The 17,181-nt window shown below is 39.5% G+C and overlaps 1 protein-coding gene across 1 annotated transcript in view; it reads right to left on the bottom strand.

Moving 5' to 3' along the window:
* dhtkd1 (dehydrogenase E1 and transketolase domain containing 1) overlaps positions 1-17,181 on the bottom strand; it is a 42,787-nt gene that overhangs the window by 20,292 nt on the left and 5,314 nt on the right. Inside the window, 4 exon segments of the mRNA XM_062043054.1 lie at positions 1,803-1,974; positions 2,046-2,315; positions 7,897-8,091; positions 8,162-8,373. Coding sequence (XP_061899038.1) covers positions 1,803-1,974; positions 2,046-2,315; positions 7,897-8,091; positions 8,162-8,373 — 849 coding nt within the window.

Raw genomic sequence — 17,181 nt, 5'->3', positions numbered from 1 at the left:
TAAAAACAGAATACAATGATTTGCAAATCCTTTTCAACTTATATTCAATTGAATAGACTGCAAAGACAAGATATTTAACGTTCGAACTGAGAACTTGATATTTGTTTTGCAAATCATTAACTTAGAATTTAATGGCAGAAACACAAAAAAGTTGTCACAGGGCCTTTTTACCACTGTGTTACATGGCCTTTCCTTTTAACAACACTCAGTAAACGTTTGGGAACTGAGGAGACACATTTTTTGAAGCTTCTCAGGTGGAATTCTTTCCCGTTCTTGCTTGATGTACAGCTTAAGTTGTTCAACAGTCCGGGGGTCTCCGTTGTGCTATTTTAGGCTTCATAATGCGCCACACATTTTCAGGTCTAGACTACAGGCAGGCCAGTCTAGTACCCGCACTCTTTTACTATGAAGCCACGTTGATGTAACACGTGGCTTGGCATTGTCTTGCTGAAATAAGCAGGGGCGTCCATGGTAACGTTGCTTGGATGGCAACATATGTTGCTCCAAAACCTGTATGTACCTTTCAGCATTAATGGCGCATTCACAGATGTGTAAGTTACCCATGTCTTGGGCACTAATACACCCCCATACCATCACACATGCTGGCTTTTCAACTTCGCGCCTATAACAATCCAGATGGTTCTTTTCCTCTTTGGTCCGTAAGACACAACGTCCACAGTTTCCAAAAACAATTTGAAATGTGGACTTGTCAGACCACAAAACACTTTTCTACTTTACAACAGTCCATCTTAGATGAGCTCGGCCCAGCGAAGCCGGCGGCGTTTCTGGGTGTTGTTGATAAATGGCTTTGCTTTGCATAGTAGTTTTAACTTGCACTTACAGATGTAGCGACAAACTGTAGTTACTGACAGTTGGTTTCTGAAGTGTTCCTGAGTCCATGTGGTGATATTCTTTACACACTGATGTCGATTTTTGATGCAGTTCCGCCTGAGGGATGGAAGGTCCGTAATATCATCGCTTACGTGCAGTGATTTCTCCAGATTCTCTGAACCTTTTGATGATATTACGGACCGTAGATGGTAAAATCCCTAAATTCCTTGCAATAGCTCGTTGAGAAATGTTCTTAAACTGTTCGACAATTTGCTCACGCATTTGTTGACAAAGTGGTGACCCTCGCCCCGTCCTCGTTTGTGAATGACTGAGCATTTCATGGAAGCTGCTTTTATACCCAATCATGGCACCCACCTGTTCCCAATTAGCCTGTTCACTTGTGGGATGTTCCAAAAAAGTGTTTGATGAGCATTCCTCTACTTTCTCAGTCTTTTTTGCCACTTGTGCCAGCTTTTTTGAAACATGTTGCAGGCATCAAAATTCCAAATGAGCTAATATTTGCAAAAATAAAGTTTCTCAGTTCGAACGTTAAGTATCTTGTCTTTGCAGTCTATGTCTTACTGCACCCAAAAGATGACCTTCAAGAGTGATGTGCGTACTGGACTGTGATTATGCCGCACCATTACACCCCAATACAGCACCAGTAGTGATTCGCAGGCTCCATCTAGTGGTACGCCAAAGAATCGCCTCAATGAATATTCAAACACAGTGTTACTGTTCAAACTGTGTGGCCAAAGTATTATATATACTTGTTAAATAAAACCCCTGCTTTGTTTTAATGACCATTTTGGCCTACTACGCTACTGTATTTTAACGTTGGTCATTACGGTGGTACTTGGAGAGCCAAGTGTTTTCTGAGGTGGTACTTGGTGGAAACTGTGTGAGGACCACTGCCCCGATACATAAAGACATGAAGACCTGTTTAAAGTCAAAAACACAAGTGGACTGACCAACATCGCTGCAGTACAGAGAGGATCTCCCTCTCTCTGACGGAGTGGTGTACCCCACTTGGTTGTTCACAATGAGGTGGATGCTCCCTCCCACTCGATAGTGAGGAAGGTTGGACAGGGTCAGAGTCTCTGGAACGATCCCCTGCCCGGGGAAAGAGCCGTCGCCATGGACCTGCGGAAAGGTTTTACAAAATGACTTTCTCACCCCCAAGTCGCCACGTCCATCAGTCCGGTTTCCCCAACCTGCAGACAGACCACTTGGTCCCCAGGCTGGGCGTCCTCGTCGGGAGAGTAGTCGCCCTCTTTCCTGAGCTGCTGCCTGGCCCGCGCCTTGCCCTGCGCCACCGGGTTGATGGCCTCCAGGTGCGACGGGTTGGGCAGCATGGTCACGTGAAGAGGGTGTCCGGCGCCAAAGTCCAGCTCCACGGAGGCCGTGAGGTGGGAGAGGACATCGCCGATGGCCGGCGACGTGTCGGGGAACTCGCTCAGGCCGCGCATTTTACGGAACATCAGCTGGAGGATGTTTGGAGATGATTATATACTGCGTAAGATAGGCTATGTAGGTATTTATTTTCAGTCTCTAAATCACATTAATATACAGTCGTACTCATAAGTTTACACACCCTGGGAGAATTTATGATTTCTTGCCCATTCTTCAGAGAATATGAATGATAACACAAAAACCTTTCTTCCACTCATGCTTAATAGTTGTGGGAAGCTATTTATTTGCAAACAACTGTGTTTACTCTTTTTAAATCAAAAGGACAAAAGAAAGTACCCAAATGACCCTGATCAAACGTTTACATACCCCAGTGACTTTGATCTGATAACATGCACAAAAGTTGACACAAACAGGTTTGAATGGCTAATCAAGGTTCCAATCCTCACCTGTGACCTGTTTGTTTGTAATGAATGTGTGTGTGTATAAAGCCTGGAAATAATATGCATTAATAAAATGCTTAATCTTTCCTTACTAAATATATTTGTTCTTTCCCTTTTGACATTAAAAATCATGCACTGCATGCAATTGCATATCTTTTATAATTCATTATTTTTAAAATCAAAATATTATATTATGCATTCCAAAAATATTTGTTGTTCAAATAAAGATAAATACTGTACTTAAATATATGCTTGACTTATGATGACAAAACAAATTATCAATCAAATTGTAGACTGTAAAATTGACAACAGATTTTACGCTTAAATTCCGCAGACTGAGTTGTTTACCGTATTGTTTTTTCCACATACAGTAAGACACTAAAACATTAAACAGAAAAAATATTAAAACAACAAGATTTTACGGTAAAAAAACAACAACTGGCAGCTCTGTTACTTGAATTTTACCGCTAAAAACAGTAAAACTGTTTTTCCATTCCATTCATTCAATTTTTTTATATGCTGTAAAAAACCTACTGCTTTTACTGTAAAATTCTGACTGAGCTGCCAGTTTTTAAAGTAAGCTTAAGTAAACAATATATATTGTTAATGTATTATATATATATGTACAGTACAGACCAAAGGTTTGGACACACCTCCTCCTCATTCAATGGGTTTTCTTTATTTTCATGACTATTTACATTGTAGATTGTCACATAAAGATTATGAATGAACACATATGGAGTTACAAAAAGAGGTGAAATAACTGAAAACATGTTTTATATTCTAGTTTCTTCAAAATAGCCACCCTTTGCCCTGATTACTTTTTTCCGCACACTCTTGGCATTCTCTCGATGAGCTTCAAGAGGGAGTCACCTGAAATGGTTTTCACTTCACAGGCGTGCTTGCAGCTCTTTGAGAGAATGCCAAAAGTGTGCAAAGCAGTAATCAGAGCAAAGGGTGGCTATTTTGAAGAAACTAGAATATAAAACATGTTTGCAGTTATTTCACTTTTTTTGTTAAGTACATACAGTCGTGCTCATAAGTTTACATACCCTGGGAGAATTTATGATTTCTTGGCCATTCTTCAGAGAATATGAATGATAACACAAACACCTTTCTTCCACTCACGCTTAATGGTTGTGGGAAGCTATTTATTGGCAAACAACTGTGTTTACTCTTTTTAAATCAAAATGTTGGAGATGCAAAGAAAAATCCACAAATAACTTCAGCTGAAATACAGGACTCTGAAAAATTGTGGTGTTGCTGTTTCAAGATGCACAATAAGGAGGCACTTGAAGAAAAATGGGCTGCATGGTCGAGTCGCCAGAAGAAAGCCATTTCTGCGCAAATGTCACAAAGTATCCCACTTACATTACGCCAAACAGCACAGAGACGAGCCTCAAAACTTCTGGAACAAAGTAATTTGGAGTGATGAGACCAAAATTTAACTTTTTGGCGACTCGACCATGCAGCCCATTTTTCTTCAAGTGCCTCCTTATTGTGCATCTTGAAACAGCCACACCACCATTTTTCAGAGTCCTGTATTTCAGCTGAAGTTATTTGTGGATTTTTCTTTGCATCTCGAACAATTTTCCTGGCTGTTGTGGCTGAAATCTTTGCTGGTCTACCTGAATCCCTCATTTTCCACTTCTTAATCAGTGTTTGAACACTGCTGATTGGCCTTCTCAATTCCTTGGATATTGTTTTATACCCCTTTCCTGTTTTATGCAGTTCAATTACCTTTTCTCGCAGATCCTTTGACAATTATTTTGCCTTCCCCATGACTCAGAATCCAGAAACATCTGTGCAGCACTGGATGAAAGATGCAATGGTCTGTCAGAAGCCCAGAAACTCACTGACATTTTATACACACACACTAATTACAAACAAACAGGTCACAGGTGAGGATTGGAACCTTGATTACTCATTCAAACCTGTTTGTGTCAACTTTTGTGCATGTTATCAGATCAAAGTCACTGGGGTATGTAAACTTTTGATCAGGGTCATTTGGGTACTTTCTTTTGTCATTTTGATTTAAAGGCCTACTGAAACCCACTACTACCGACCACGCAGTCTGATAGTTTATATATCAATGATGAAATCTTAACATTGCAACACATGCCAATACGGCCGGGTTAACTTATAAAGTGCAATTTTAAATTTCCCGCCACACTTCCGGTTGAAAACGTCTAGATATGATGACGTATGCGCGTGACGTCAACGGTTGATACGGAAGTATTGGTACCCCATTGAATACAATACAAAAAAGCTCTGTTTTCATTTCAAAATTCCACAGTAGTCTGGACATCTGTGTTGGTGAATCTTTTGCAATGTGTTTAATGAACAATGGAGACTGCAAAGAAGAAAGTAATAGGTGGGATCGGTGTATTAGCGGCTGGCTGTAGCAACACAACCAGGAGGACTTACTTGGATAACAGACGCGCTAGGCGACGCTAGCCACCAACCGCACGGATGATCGGGTGAAGTCCGTCATCCTTCCGTCGATCGCTGGAACGCAGGTGAGCATGGGTGTTGATGAGCAGATGAGGGCTGGCGTAGGTGGAGCGCTAATGTTTTTAGCATAGCTCTGTGAGGTCCCGTAGCTAAGTTAGCTTCAATGGCGTCGTTAGCAACAGCATTGTTAAGCTTTGCCAGGCTGGGAATTATTAACCGTGTAGTTACATGTCCATGGTTTAATAGTATTGTTGATCTTCTGTCTATCCTTCCAGTCAGGGGTTTATTTATTTTGTTTCTATCTGCATTTGAGCCCGATGCTATCACGTTAGCTCACTAGCTAAAGAGCTTCGCCGATGTATTGTCGTGGAGATAAAAGTCACTGTGAATGTCCATTTCGCGTTCTCGACTCTCATTTTCAAGAGGATATAGTATCCGAGGTGGTTTAAAATACAAATCCGTGATCCACAATAGAAAAAGGAGAGAGTGTGGAATCCAATGAGCCCTTGTACCTAAGTTACGGTCAGAGCGAAAAAAGATATGTCTTGTACTGCATTCTAGTCCTTCACTCTAACGTTCCTCATCCACAAATCTTTCATCCTCGCTCAAATTAATGGGGTAATCGTCGCTTTCTCGGTCCGAATCGCTCTAGCTGCATTGAAAACAATGGGAAATTTCGAGGAGTCCTTCCTCTGGTGACGTCACGCTACTTCCGGTACAGGCGAGGCTTTTTTTATCAGCGACCAAAAGTTGCAACTTTATCGTCGATGTTCTCTACTAAATCCTTTCAGCAAAAATATGGCAATATCGCGAAATGATCAAGTATGACACATAGAATGGATCTACTATCCCCGTTTAAATAAAAAAAATGTCATTTCAGTAGGCCTTTAAAAAGAGTAAACACAGTTGTTTGCCAATAAATAGCTTCAAACAACCATTAAGCATGAGTGGAAGAAAGGTGTTTGTGTTATCATTCATATTCTCTGAAGAATGGCCAAGAAATCATAAATTCTCCCAGAGTATGTAAACTTATGAGCACAACTGTAACTCCACATGTGTTCATTCATAGTTTTGATGCCTTCAGTGACAATCTACAATGCAAAAAGTCATGAAAATAAAGAAAACGCATTGAATGAGGAGAAGGTGTGTCCAAACTTTTGGCCTGTACTGTACATTTTTGTACCGGTACCAGTACCTAAATATTGGTATCGGGACAACCGTACTGGATACTTCTATTACGCTTCTGCTTTGGAGACTTAGTATCTGTAAGTCATATGCGACGATAATTATTTGATACTTATTTATTATGATACATGTTGTGTTTTAGACTACAGTACTCAGTGTTTCCCACACATTCATTTGTGGCGGCCCGCCACGAAAGAATTACGTCCGCCACAAATAAAAAAATAAATAAATAAATAAATAAATAAAAAATAAAAATAATTTTTTTTTTTTTTTTTGTCCTCTCCAGCTTCTCAGGCAAATCATATAGTTGATGTAGATGCCCATATCGGCTGTTCAGATTTACTTTACAAAAGAGAAGTGTAGGATACTTCTCTTGTTGCCTTATTTGTATTTGACTTTATTAAATGTATTTATATTAGAAACACAACATGTGTATATAACAAAGGGTGCAAAGTCTGCAGGCAGTAGGAAACACATGGTTAAGTGTAGGGAGTAAAACTGATGGCAGTCTAAAGTTCAAGATTTTTGGAGCTCTTTGTTCAGTGGATCAGATGTTTGATGAAGCTCTGTGTCTATCTACCACCACTACTGTTTTCTGTTTATTTGTTACTGACTGTGGCAGGACACCTCTGCCTCTGTTTCACTTTATGTTGCTGGTAAATAATATGGTTGTAGTAGTAGGCTAAAGTTAAATTATTTAGTATGCACTAATTAAAGGGGCAGAGCTTTATGAGACATTTTAGCTTGTATATTTTATAAGATATATTTTTTGTAAGAACCACAATTAATAAATATATTTCAGTGAATAACTTATTGTTCAAATCTGTATATAAATATGTACATAAAGGGTTGTAATTATATTGTAAAATGGATGGATGGATGGATGGATGGATGGATGGATGGATGGACGTTTAAAACAAAACTGTTATTATTAATTAGTAAGTATACATTTTTTGAGCCTTTTTAGAGAAAATCAAATCATTGTAGTAAATTATTCAAATTACTCGATGATGTCATGGTGACCACGCCCATAGCCACGCCCCCACCGCCACAGGTATCTTGGCAGTTTATGGGAAACACTGGTACTGATCAATTAATGACACACAGCTTCTCAGATAGTGTGCTTAGCTGTTGTGTAGCTGCTAGCTCCTAGTAGCCGACCATGTTTACCTTTTGTAAATAACTAAAATACACGAAAAGATCAAACCTGCGTGCTAATTTGAGGGCATTTAGACGTTAACTGGCTGTCCAGCTTTGTGCAAATAAACACCTTGCAGGGCTGCTTGTATCTGAGATTTTAGGCGCAAACCAATACAATCCGATTTTTGCCGATATCGGACCGATATCAATACCAAATCAGGACAGCGCTAGTTGGAACATAAATACCCTTTAAAACTTTGACACATTTTATTTGTTTGTGATTTTTTTGGACGAACTGTTTTTACATTTTTTTTTACCGTTACCTGTTGTTACTAGGAATTGCACCAAGAAGAATTCCTAGTTTGTGAACCCGTTCTCAAACAATGGCAATAAAAAAAACGATTCTGATTCTGACATACATATCCAGTCTTACCTCTGGGGGGAACTTGAGCAGGCCCGTTAGGAGGTTGAGTCGGCCTCTGTGCGGCATGCCGATGACGACGTCGGTGACCCCGCTGTGAGCCGAACTGTGGAAGAGCTCGTAGAAGAAGCCCATCATGCTCTCCGCGCCTTCACCTCCGTAACGTTTCACCGTAGAAAATTTGGTGCCCAGAAAGTGGTCAAATTCCTAAAGATGTGAAGTCGCGGCAGAGGAGCATAAAAGTTGAAGGAGCGTTATACAAACATGTCACTTCTACCTGGGACTCCAGCATGATCTTCGCCAGATTCCTCCTCTCCTCTGTGGAGAAAGTAGTCTTCTTCAGCTCCTCAAAGTGGTCCGCCAGCCATTCCTTCTCCTCCATGCTGCTCAGCTGGCTGGTCTCCACCGACAGGCAGCCACAGTAGGCCTCCTCCAGGTAGACCTGCACCTCCTCCACGGAAGCTTCCGTTTTACCGAAATGCCGCAGTCCTGCAGAATCACACGGAGTAAGCCGAGGTAAGAACTTGTTTGTGTTGGCATTTAATGAAGCGTGAAAGTAGAAAGGAGAGAAGGCAGAAGGGTTGTTGTTAAATACAAAACTACAACCACAATTGTAAAACCAGTGAAGTTGTCACGTTGTGTAAATGGTAAATAAAAACAGAATACAATGATTTGCAATTCCTTTTCAACTTATATTCAATTGAATAGACTGCAAAGACAAGATATTTAATGTTCACACTGAGAAACTTCATTTTATTTTAGAATTTAATGGCAGCAACACATTGCAAACAAGTTGGCACAGGGGCATTTTTACCACTGTGTTACATGGCCTTTCCTTTTAACAACACCCAGTAAAGGTTTGGGAACTGAGGAGACACATTTTTGAAGCTTTTCAGGTGGAATTCTTTCCCATTCTTGCTTGATGTACAGCTTAAGTTGTTCAACAGTCCGGGGGTCTCCCTTGTGGTATTTTAGGCTTCATAATGCGCCACACATTTTCAATGGGAGACAGCTCTGGACTACAGGCAGGCCAGTCTAGTACCCGCACTCTTTTACTACGAGGCAACACTGTTGTAACACGTGGCTTGGCATCGTCTTGCTGAAATAAGCAGGGGCGTCCATAATAACGTTGCTTGGATGGCAACATATGTTGCTCCAAAACCTGTATGCACCTTTCAGCATTAATGGTGAAAAACCAGTGAAGTTGTCATGTTGTGTAAATGGTAAATAAAAACAGAATACAATAATTTGCAAATCCTTTTCAACTTATATTTAATTGAAAAGACTGCAAAGACAAGATATTTAATGTTCACACTGCGAAACTTCATTTTTTTTTGCAAATAATCATTAGTTTAGAATTTAATGGCAGCAACACGTTGCAAAAAAGTTGCCACAGGGGCATTTTTACCACTGTGTTACATGGCCTTTCCTTTTAAAACACTCCGTAAACATTTGGGAACTGAGGAGACACATTTTTGAAGCTTTTCTGGTGGAATTCTTTCCCATTCTTGCTTGATGTACATCTTAAGTTGTTCAACAGTCCGGGGGTCTCCGTTGTGGTATTTTAGGCTTCATATTTTCAATGGGAGACAGGTCTGGACTACAGGCAGGCCAGTCTAGTACCCGCACTCTTTTACTATGAAGCCACGCTGTTGTAACACGTGGCTTGGCGTTGTCTTGCTGAAATAAGCAGGGGCGTCCATGATAACGTTGCTTGGATGGCAACATATGTTGCTCCAAAACCTGTATGTACCTTTCAGCATTAATGGTGCCTTCACAGATGTGTAAGTTACCCATGCCTTGGGCACTAATACACCCCCATACTATCACAGATGCTGGCTTTTGAACTTTGCGCCTAGAACAATCCGGAAGGTTCTTTTCCTCTTTGGTCCGGAGGACACGACGTCCACAGTTTCCAAAAACTATTTCAAATGTGGACTCGTCAGACCACAGAACACTTTTACACTTACATCTTAGATGAGCTCGGGCCCAGCGAAGCCGGCGGCGTTTCTGGGTGTTGTTGATAAATGGCTTTGGCTTTGCTTTGTAAAGTTTTAACTTGCACTTACAGATGTAGCGACAAACTGTAGTTACTGACAGTGGTTTGCTGAAGTGTTCCTGAGCCCATGTGGTGATATCCTTTACACACTGATGTCGCTTTTTGATGCAGTACCGCTTGAGGCATCGAAGGTCCGTAATATCATCGCTTACATGCAGTGATTTCTCCAGATTCTCTGAACCTTTTGATGATATTACGAACCGTAGATGGTGAAATACCTAAATTCCTTGCAATAACTGGTTGAGAAATGTTGTTCTTAAACTGTTGGGACAATTTGCTCACACATTTGTTCACAAAGTGGTGACCCTCACCTCATCCTTGTTTTCATGGAAGCTGCTTTTATACCCAATCATGGCACCCACCCGTTCCCAATTAGCCTGTTCACCTGTGGGATGTTCCAAATAAGTGTTTGATGAGCATTCCTCAACTTTCTCAGTCTTTTTTGCCACCTGTTTGACACCTGTGGCTTTGCATAGTAGAGTTTTAACTTGCACTTACAGATGTAGTAACCTACTGTAGTTACTAATAGTGGTTTTCTGAAGTGTTCCTGAGCCCATGTGGTGATATCCTTTACACACTGATGTCCGCTTTTTGATGCAGTGCCGGTCACGGGCATTCAATGTTGGTTCTCAGCCTTGCCGCTTACATGCAGTGATTTCTCCAGATTCTCTGAACCTTTTGATGATATTACGGACCGTAGATGGTGAAATACCTAAATTCCTTGCAATAGCTGGTTGAGGAATGTTGTTCTTAAACAATTTGCTCACGCATTTGTTGACAAAGTGGTGACCCTCGCCCCATCCTTGTTAGTGAATGACTGAGCATTTCATGGAAGCTGCATCATGGCACCCACCTGTTCCCAATTAGCCTCTTCACCTGTGGGATGTTCCAAATAAGTGTTTTTTTTAACATTCCTCAACTTTCTCAGTCTTTTTTGCCACTTGTGCCAGCTTTTTTGAAACATGTTGCAGGCATCAAAATCCAAAGGAGCTAATATTTGCAAAAAATAACAAAGTTTTACCAGTTTGAATGTTAAATATCTTGTCTTTGCAGTCCATTCAGTTGAATATAAGTTGAAAAGCATTTGCAAATCATTGTATTCTGTTTTTATTTACCATTTACACAACGTGCCAACTTCACTGCTTTTGGGGTTTGTAGAATGTGAATTAGAATTGAGCATAATTATCTTTGTAAAGTGTAAAATTGCTGTAATACTCCCGGTCTATACAGCTAAATTGTTCTGGGGGGAATATTTTCACAAAGCTATAAAACAGGAGGCCTAAACTTCATCCATTTAATTATTTATTTTGCCTATCATTCACAATCATTATGAACGACATGACGACGGATGGATTTTTTTTAATGCACTCCAAATATTAAATAAATAAAAACAAGCGCTTTTCATGTTGTTCTCGCCAGTTCCAGGTCCTATATGGCGGTCAAAGTGTCCCAACTTGTTGGATTATATCACCAGCCACCTTTTGTCCGGGTGAGAGGCATGATTTATGATCTAGAATAAACTTACAGGGAGCAGGGAAGCGAGGAAGCAGCAGACCACTCGATGGTGTAAACATAGGCACACAGAAAGTGATCATGGCGCTGCTATAAATAGTTTGTCTGCGTTAGCACTTATAATAACAATATCACTAATATTTGTTCATATGTAAGTCACCAAATGTAAATGGAGTATTGTTGGCGCTTTTTCAATGGTAATCGGACTTTATGGGCGGAATAGTGGAGCTCCTATTGGCTCCGCTGCAAGCAGACTTTTATTTACGTTTAGTTAATATTTAGAATGCATCTAAAAATGAATCTGTTGTCATATCTTTCATAATGATTGTAGGCAAAATTCCAAAAAACAGTGCAGTTCGCTTTTAACTGTTATTCCTATTTTATGTCAACGCAAGGCTCCATTATACCTTTACTTTTTTACCTCAGCAAATGACCGATGATATAGTCATGAATAATGTCAGTCATAGAATAAAAGGCAGGCAATATGTTTGCACGACTCTAAAGTGCCGCTATATCAGTGGTTCTTAACCTGGGTTCGATGGAACCCTAGGGGTTCGGTGAGTCGGCCTCAGGGGTTCGGCGGAGGTCAAAACACACCCGACTCATCGTGTAAATACAAACTTCTCCCTATCGGCGTGTTACGGATACGGCAACAGCTGACTGATTTGCAGGTGTGTCGTTTGTTGTGAGTTCATGCACTGTGTTGGTTTTGCTGTTTGAACAAGGTGATGTTCATGCACGGTTCATTTTATGCACCAGTAAAAAAAACATGGTAACACTTTAGTATGGGGAACATATTCACCATTAATTAGTTGCTTATTAACATGCAAATTAGTAACATATTGGCTCTTAACTAGTCATTATTAAGTACTTATTAATGCCTTATTCTGCATGGCCTTATTATAACCCTAACCCTCTAACCCTAACCAAATAACTCTAAATTAAGTCTTTATTACTTAGAATTAGAGAAGTCCGATAATATCGGTCTGCCGATATTATCGGCCGATAAATGCGTTAAAATGTAATATCGGAAATTATCGGTATCGTTTTTTTTATTATCAGTATCGGGTTTTTTATTTTTTTATTTTTTATTAAATCCACATAAAAAACACAAGATACACTTACAATTAGTGCACCAACCCAAAAAACCTCCCTCCCCCATTTACACTCATTCACACTCATTCACACAAAAGGGTTGTTTCTTTCTGTTATTAATATTCTGGTCCCTACATTATATATCAATATATATCAATACAGTCTGCAAGGGATACAGTCCGTAAGCACACATGATTGTGCGTGCTGCTGGTCCACTAATAATACTAACCTTTAACAGTTAATTTTACAAATTTTCATTAATTACTAGTTTCTATGTAACTGTTTTTATATTGTTTTACTTTCTTTTTTATTCAAGAAAATGTTTTTAATTTATTTATTTTATTTTATTTGATTATTTTTTTTAAAAAGTACCTTATCTTCTCCATACCTGGTTGTCCAAATTAGGCATAATAATGTGTTAATTCCACGACTGTATATATCGGTTGATATCGGTATCGGTTGATATCGGTATCGGTAATTAAAGAGTTGGACAATATCGGCATATCGGATATCGGCAAAAAGCCATTATCGGACATCCCTACTTAGAATATGTTCCCCTAGTGTCCAAATAACTCTAAATTAAGTCTTTGTTACTTAGAATATGTTCCCCATACTAAAGTGTTACCAAAAACATACAATTTTGTCTTGAATTTGAAAAAAATATATATATTTTTTTCACTAAAGAAGGGTTCGGTGAATGCGCATAGGAAACTGGTGGGGTTCGGTACTTCCAACAAGGTTAAGAACCACTGCTCTATATACATGTTTCCCAAACTTCATTGAGCCAAAGCATTAGAAACTAATAATAAATGATGTACAACAATAATAACTTTCAGACCAATTAAGTGGTCTTTTAACAGGGGCCAGGAAACGCGAGCATATAACCCCAATTCTTGAGACTTTGCACTGGCTCCCTGTTCATATTAGAATTGATTTTAAAACCTTGCTGTTTGCTTTTAAAACTTTACATGGACTGGCACCTCAGTATATCTCTAAGCTCTGGAACACTCTGCCCCTCCATGTTCCAACTGCTCCCACAGTGGAGTGTTTTAGGTCTCGTCTTAAGACCCACTTTTATTCTCTGGCTTTTAACACTACGTGAGTTGTGTGGTCCTCTGTTGTCCTCTGTGTTTTTAAAATGTTGATTTCTATTTATTGTTTTAAATGGTTTTACCTAGAGATGTCCGATAATATCGGCCTGCCGATATTATCGGCCGATATATGCGTTAAAATGTAATATCGGAAATTATCGGTATCGGTTTTTTTATTATCGGTATCGGTTTTTTATTTTTTATTTTTTTTATTATTAAATCAACATAAAAAACACAAGATACACTTACAATTAGTGCACCAACCCAAAAAACCTCCCTCCCCCATTTACACTCATTCACACAAAAGGGTTGTTTCTTTCTGTTATTAATATTCTGGTTCCTACATTATATATCAATATATATCAATACAGTCTGCAAGGGATACAGTCCGTAAGCACACATGATTGTGCGTGCTGCTGGTCCACTAATAGTACTAACCTTTAACAGTTAATTTTACTAATTTTCATTCATTACTAGTTTCTATGTAACTGTTTTTATATTGTTGTACTTTCTTTTTTATTCAAGAAAAAGGTTTTTAATTTATTTATCTTATTTTACTAATTTTTTTAAAAAGTACCTTATCTTCACCATACCTGGTTGTCCAAATTAGGCATAATAATGTGTTCATTCCACGACTGCATATATCGGTTGATATCGGTATCGGTAATTAAAGAGTTGGACAATATCGGAATATCGGATATCGGCAAAAAGCCATTATCGGACATCCCGAGTTTTACCCTTTGAAATCGTTTTTAAATCATATTTATTTTTATATTGTTTTTATATATTTTTTGTTGTTTTTATTCACTCATTGGTGGAGCTAAGGATAGTATTTGAATATTGTTTTTAATATTGATGTACAGCACATCTTTTTTTCCCAAATAGTTCAAGAAACACCACTACAAATGAGCAATATTTTACACTGTTATACAATTTAATAAATCAGAAACTGATGACATAGTGCTGTATTTTACTTCTTTATCTCTTTTTTTCAACCAAAAATGCTTTGCTCTGATTAGGGGGTACTTGAATTTAAAAAAAATTCACAGGGGGTACATCACTGAAAAAAGGTTGAGAACCACTGCTGTAGCCTATCGCAGCTGCATTCGGGCGGAAGGCGGAGTACACCCTGGACAAGTCGCCACCTCATCGCAGGGTCTGTTGTTTAAATGTGCTATATAAATAAAGTGGATTGGATAATGGCTCATTTCTGGCACTATAATGCAGTGTTTTTCAACCAATATGCAATTTCACCTAATTGGCTTAAAAAAAATTTTTTGCACACCAATAATTATAATCCGCAATAAATGTGCCGTTGTTGAATGTCTGTGCTGTCTAGAGATCAGCAGAGTGACCATGTAATACTTCTCCATATCAGTAGGTGGCAGCAAGTAGCTAATTGCTTTGTCGGCCTACTTTGAGAATTAGTGGTGCAATTGCGTCATATTTTGTCATATTTGGCCTATATACACTACTGAGTGCCATTTGTTTACATTTTCTGGAGTGGGATCTTTTAAATAAAAATAAAAAATAAGGTTGAAAAACACTGCTCTAATGCAATGTTGCTCAGGCCTCTCAGTCTAAATACTGGACACTGTAGGTGAATGTTCCTATATTCCTGTTATTTCTTGTAAGGGAATTATGCATAAATTAATTATGGAGACAAACAAGCAAGTAAACAACAATTAATGGCCAATACGTTGACATCTTGTTTGAATAAAGTGCATCCAACATTTTAAGTTGAGTCAACAGGAGGAAACCTTTTCTGCATTCAAGCAATTTTCAATAAAAGTACAGTAACCAATATTTTAACAGTATATTTACCAGCTAAATAAAGTTCCCCCGACCATACCTGTAGTCTGTCCTCCGCCCTGGCATCGCCAATGAACGACAGCGTCCCAGGTGTGCGGAAGCATGTATCCCTGTGGATGGTGTTGGTCCCTCGCTCCCTAATTTCCTTAGCCTCCTTCATCCTTCTCCTATTTATGCATTTCCCTTGAAACGACTTTTCCTTGGCTGCCCGTTGCGTGTCGTGGTGTGTCGGAACTCGACGGGTCGCCGTCACTTCCGTTTGTGTCGGTCGCTTAGAGCAGTGTTTTTCAACCTTTTTTGAGGCAAGGCACGTTTTTTTCATTAAAAATTCCGGAGGCACACCACCAGCAGAAAAAGTTAAAAAATGAAACTCTGAGCGTTATTCCCCCGCACCTGCTTTGTGTTAGCAAGCAAGGCTATTTAAGTTGTTGCTATTTTTTTTTGCGTGGACATTGTTGATTGTCATGTCATGTGCGGATGTACTTTGTGGACGCCGCAAGTTTTTGCTGTCGTCCAGCATTCTGTTTACTTGGTAGCCAGTTCAGTTTTACTTGTGTTTTGCATAGCCATCCCTATGCTTCATTGCCTTTTCCTTATGTTCATTTTTTGGTTTAAGCATTACATAAGTTTTTACCTGCATATTGTGATCACAACAAACCCTCCCGACACATTCCGACTTTTGCCGCTATGTGCATGTCACGTACGTAACTTTGGGGAAATATATGTGCTGTATGAACTTTACGGAGGTGAACGGTACTTTGGGCTGTGGGATTGAGTGTGTTGTGCGGCTGTTTGAGTTGTATTGGTGGGTTATATGGACGGGAGTGGGGAGGTGTTTGTTATGCGGATTAATTTTTTGGCATATTAAATATAAGCCTGGTTGTGTTGTGGCTAATAGAGTATATATATGTCTTGTGTTTATTTACTGTTGTAGTCATTCCCAGCTGAATATCAGGTCCCACCCGCCTCTCACAGCATCTTTCCTATCTGAATCGCTTCCACTGCCCTCTAGTACTTCACTCTCACTTTCCTCATCCACCAATCTTTCATCCTCGCTCAAATTAATGGGGTAATCGTCGCTTTCTCGGTCCGAATCGCTCACGCTGCTGGCGTCCCATGATTGAAAACAATGTGCAGATGTGAGGAGCTCCTCAACCTGTGACGTCACGCTACTTCCGGTACAGGCAAGGCTTTTTTTTTTATCGGCGACCAAAAGTTGCGAACTTTTAGTCGATGTTCTCTACTAAATCCTTTTAGCAAAAATATGGCAATATCGCGAAATGATCAAGTATGACACATAGAATGGACCTGCTATCCCCGTTTAAATAAGAACATTTCATTTCTACTGAAAGCCACTACTACCGACCACGCAGTCTGATAGTTTATATATCAACGATGAAATCTTAACATTGAAACACATGCCAATACGGCCGGGTTAACTTATAAAGTGCAATTTTAAAATTCCCGCCACACTTCCGGTTGAAAAACTCCTTTGGATATGATTTATGCGCGTGACGTCACAAAATCCACGGAAGTGGTTGGACCACAACGACCTGATACAGAAACCTCTTGTTTTCTTCGACAAAATTCCACAGTATTCTGGACATCTGTGTTGGTGAATCTTTTGCAATTTGTTTAATGAACAATGGAGGCTGCAAAGAAGAACGTTGTAGGTGGGATCGATCGGTGTATTAGCGGCTAAGTACAATACTTACAGCAACACAACAA

Source organism: Entelurus aequoreus, linkage group LG03, assembly GCF_033978785.1.
Source record: "Entelurus aequoreus isolate RoL-2023_Sb linkage group LG03, RoL_Eaeq_v1.1, whole genome shotgun sequence".
NCBI lineage: Eukaryota > Metazoa > Chordata > Actinopteri > Syngnathiformes > Syngnathidae > Entelurus > Entelurus aequoreus.
Note: the sequence above shows the minus strand (reverse complement) of the source record. Positions and strands in the feature narration are given on the sequence as shown.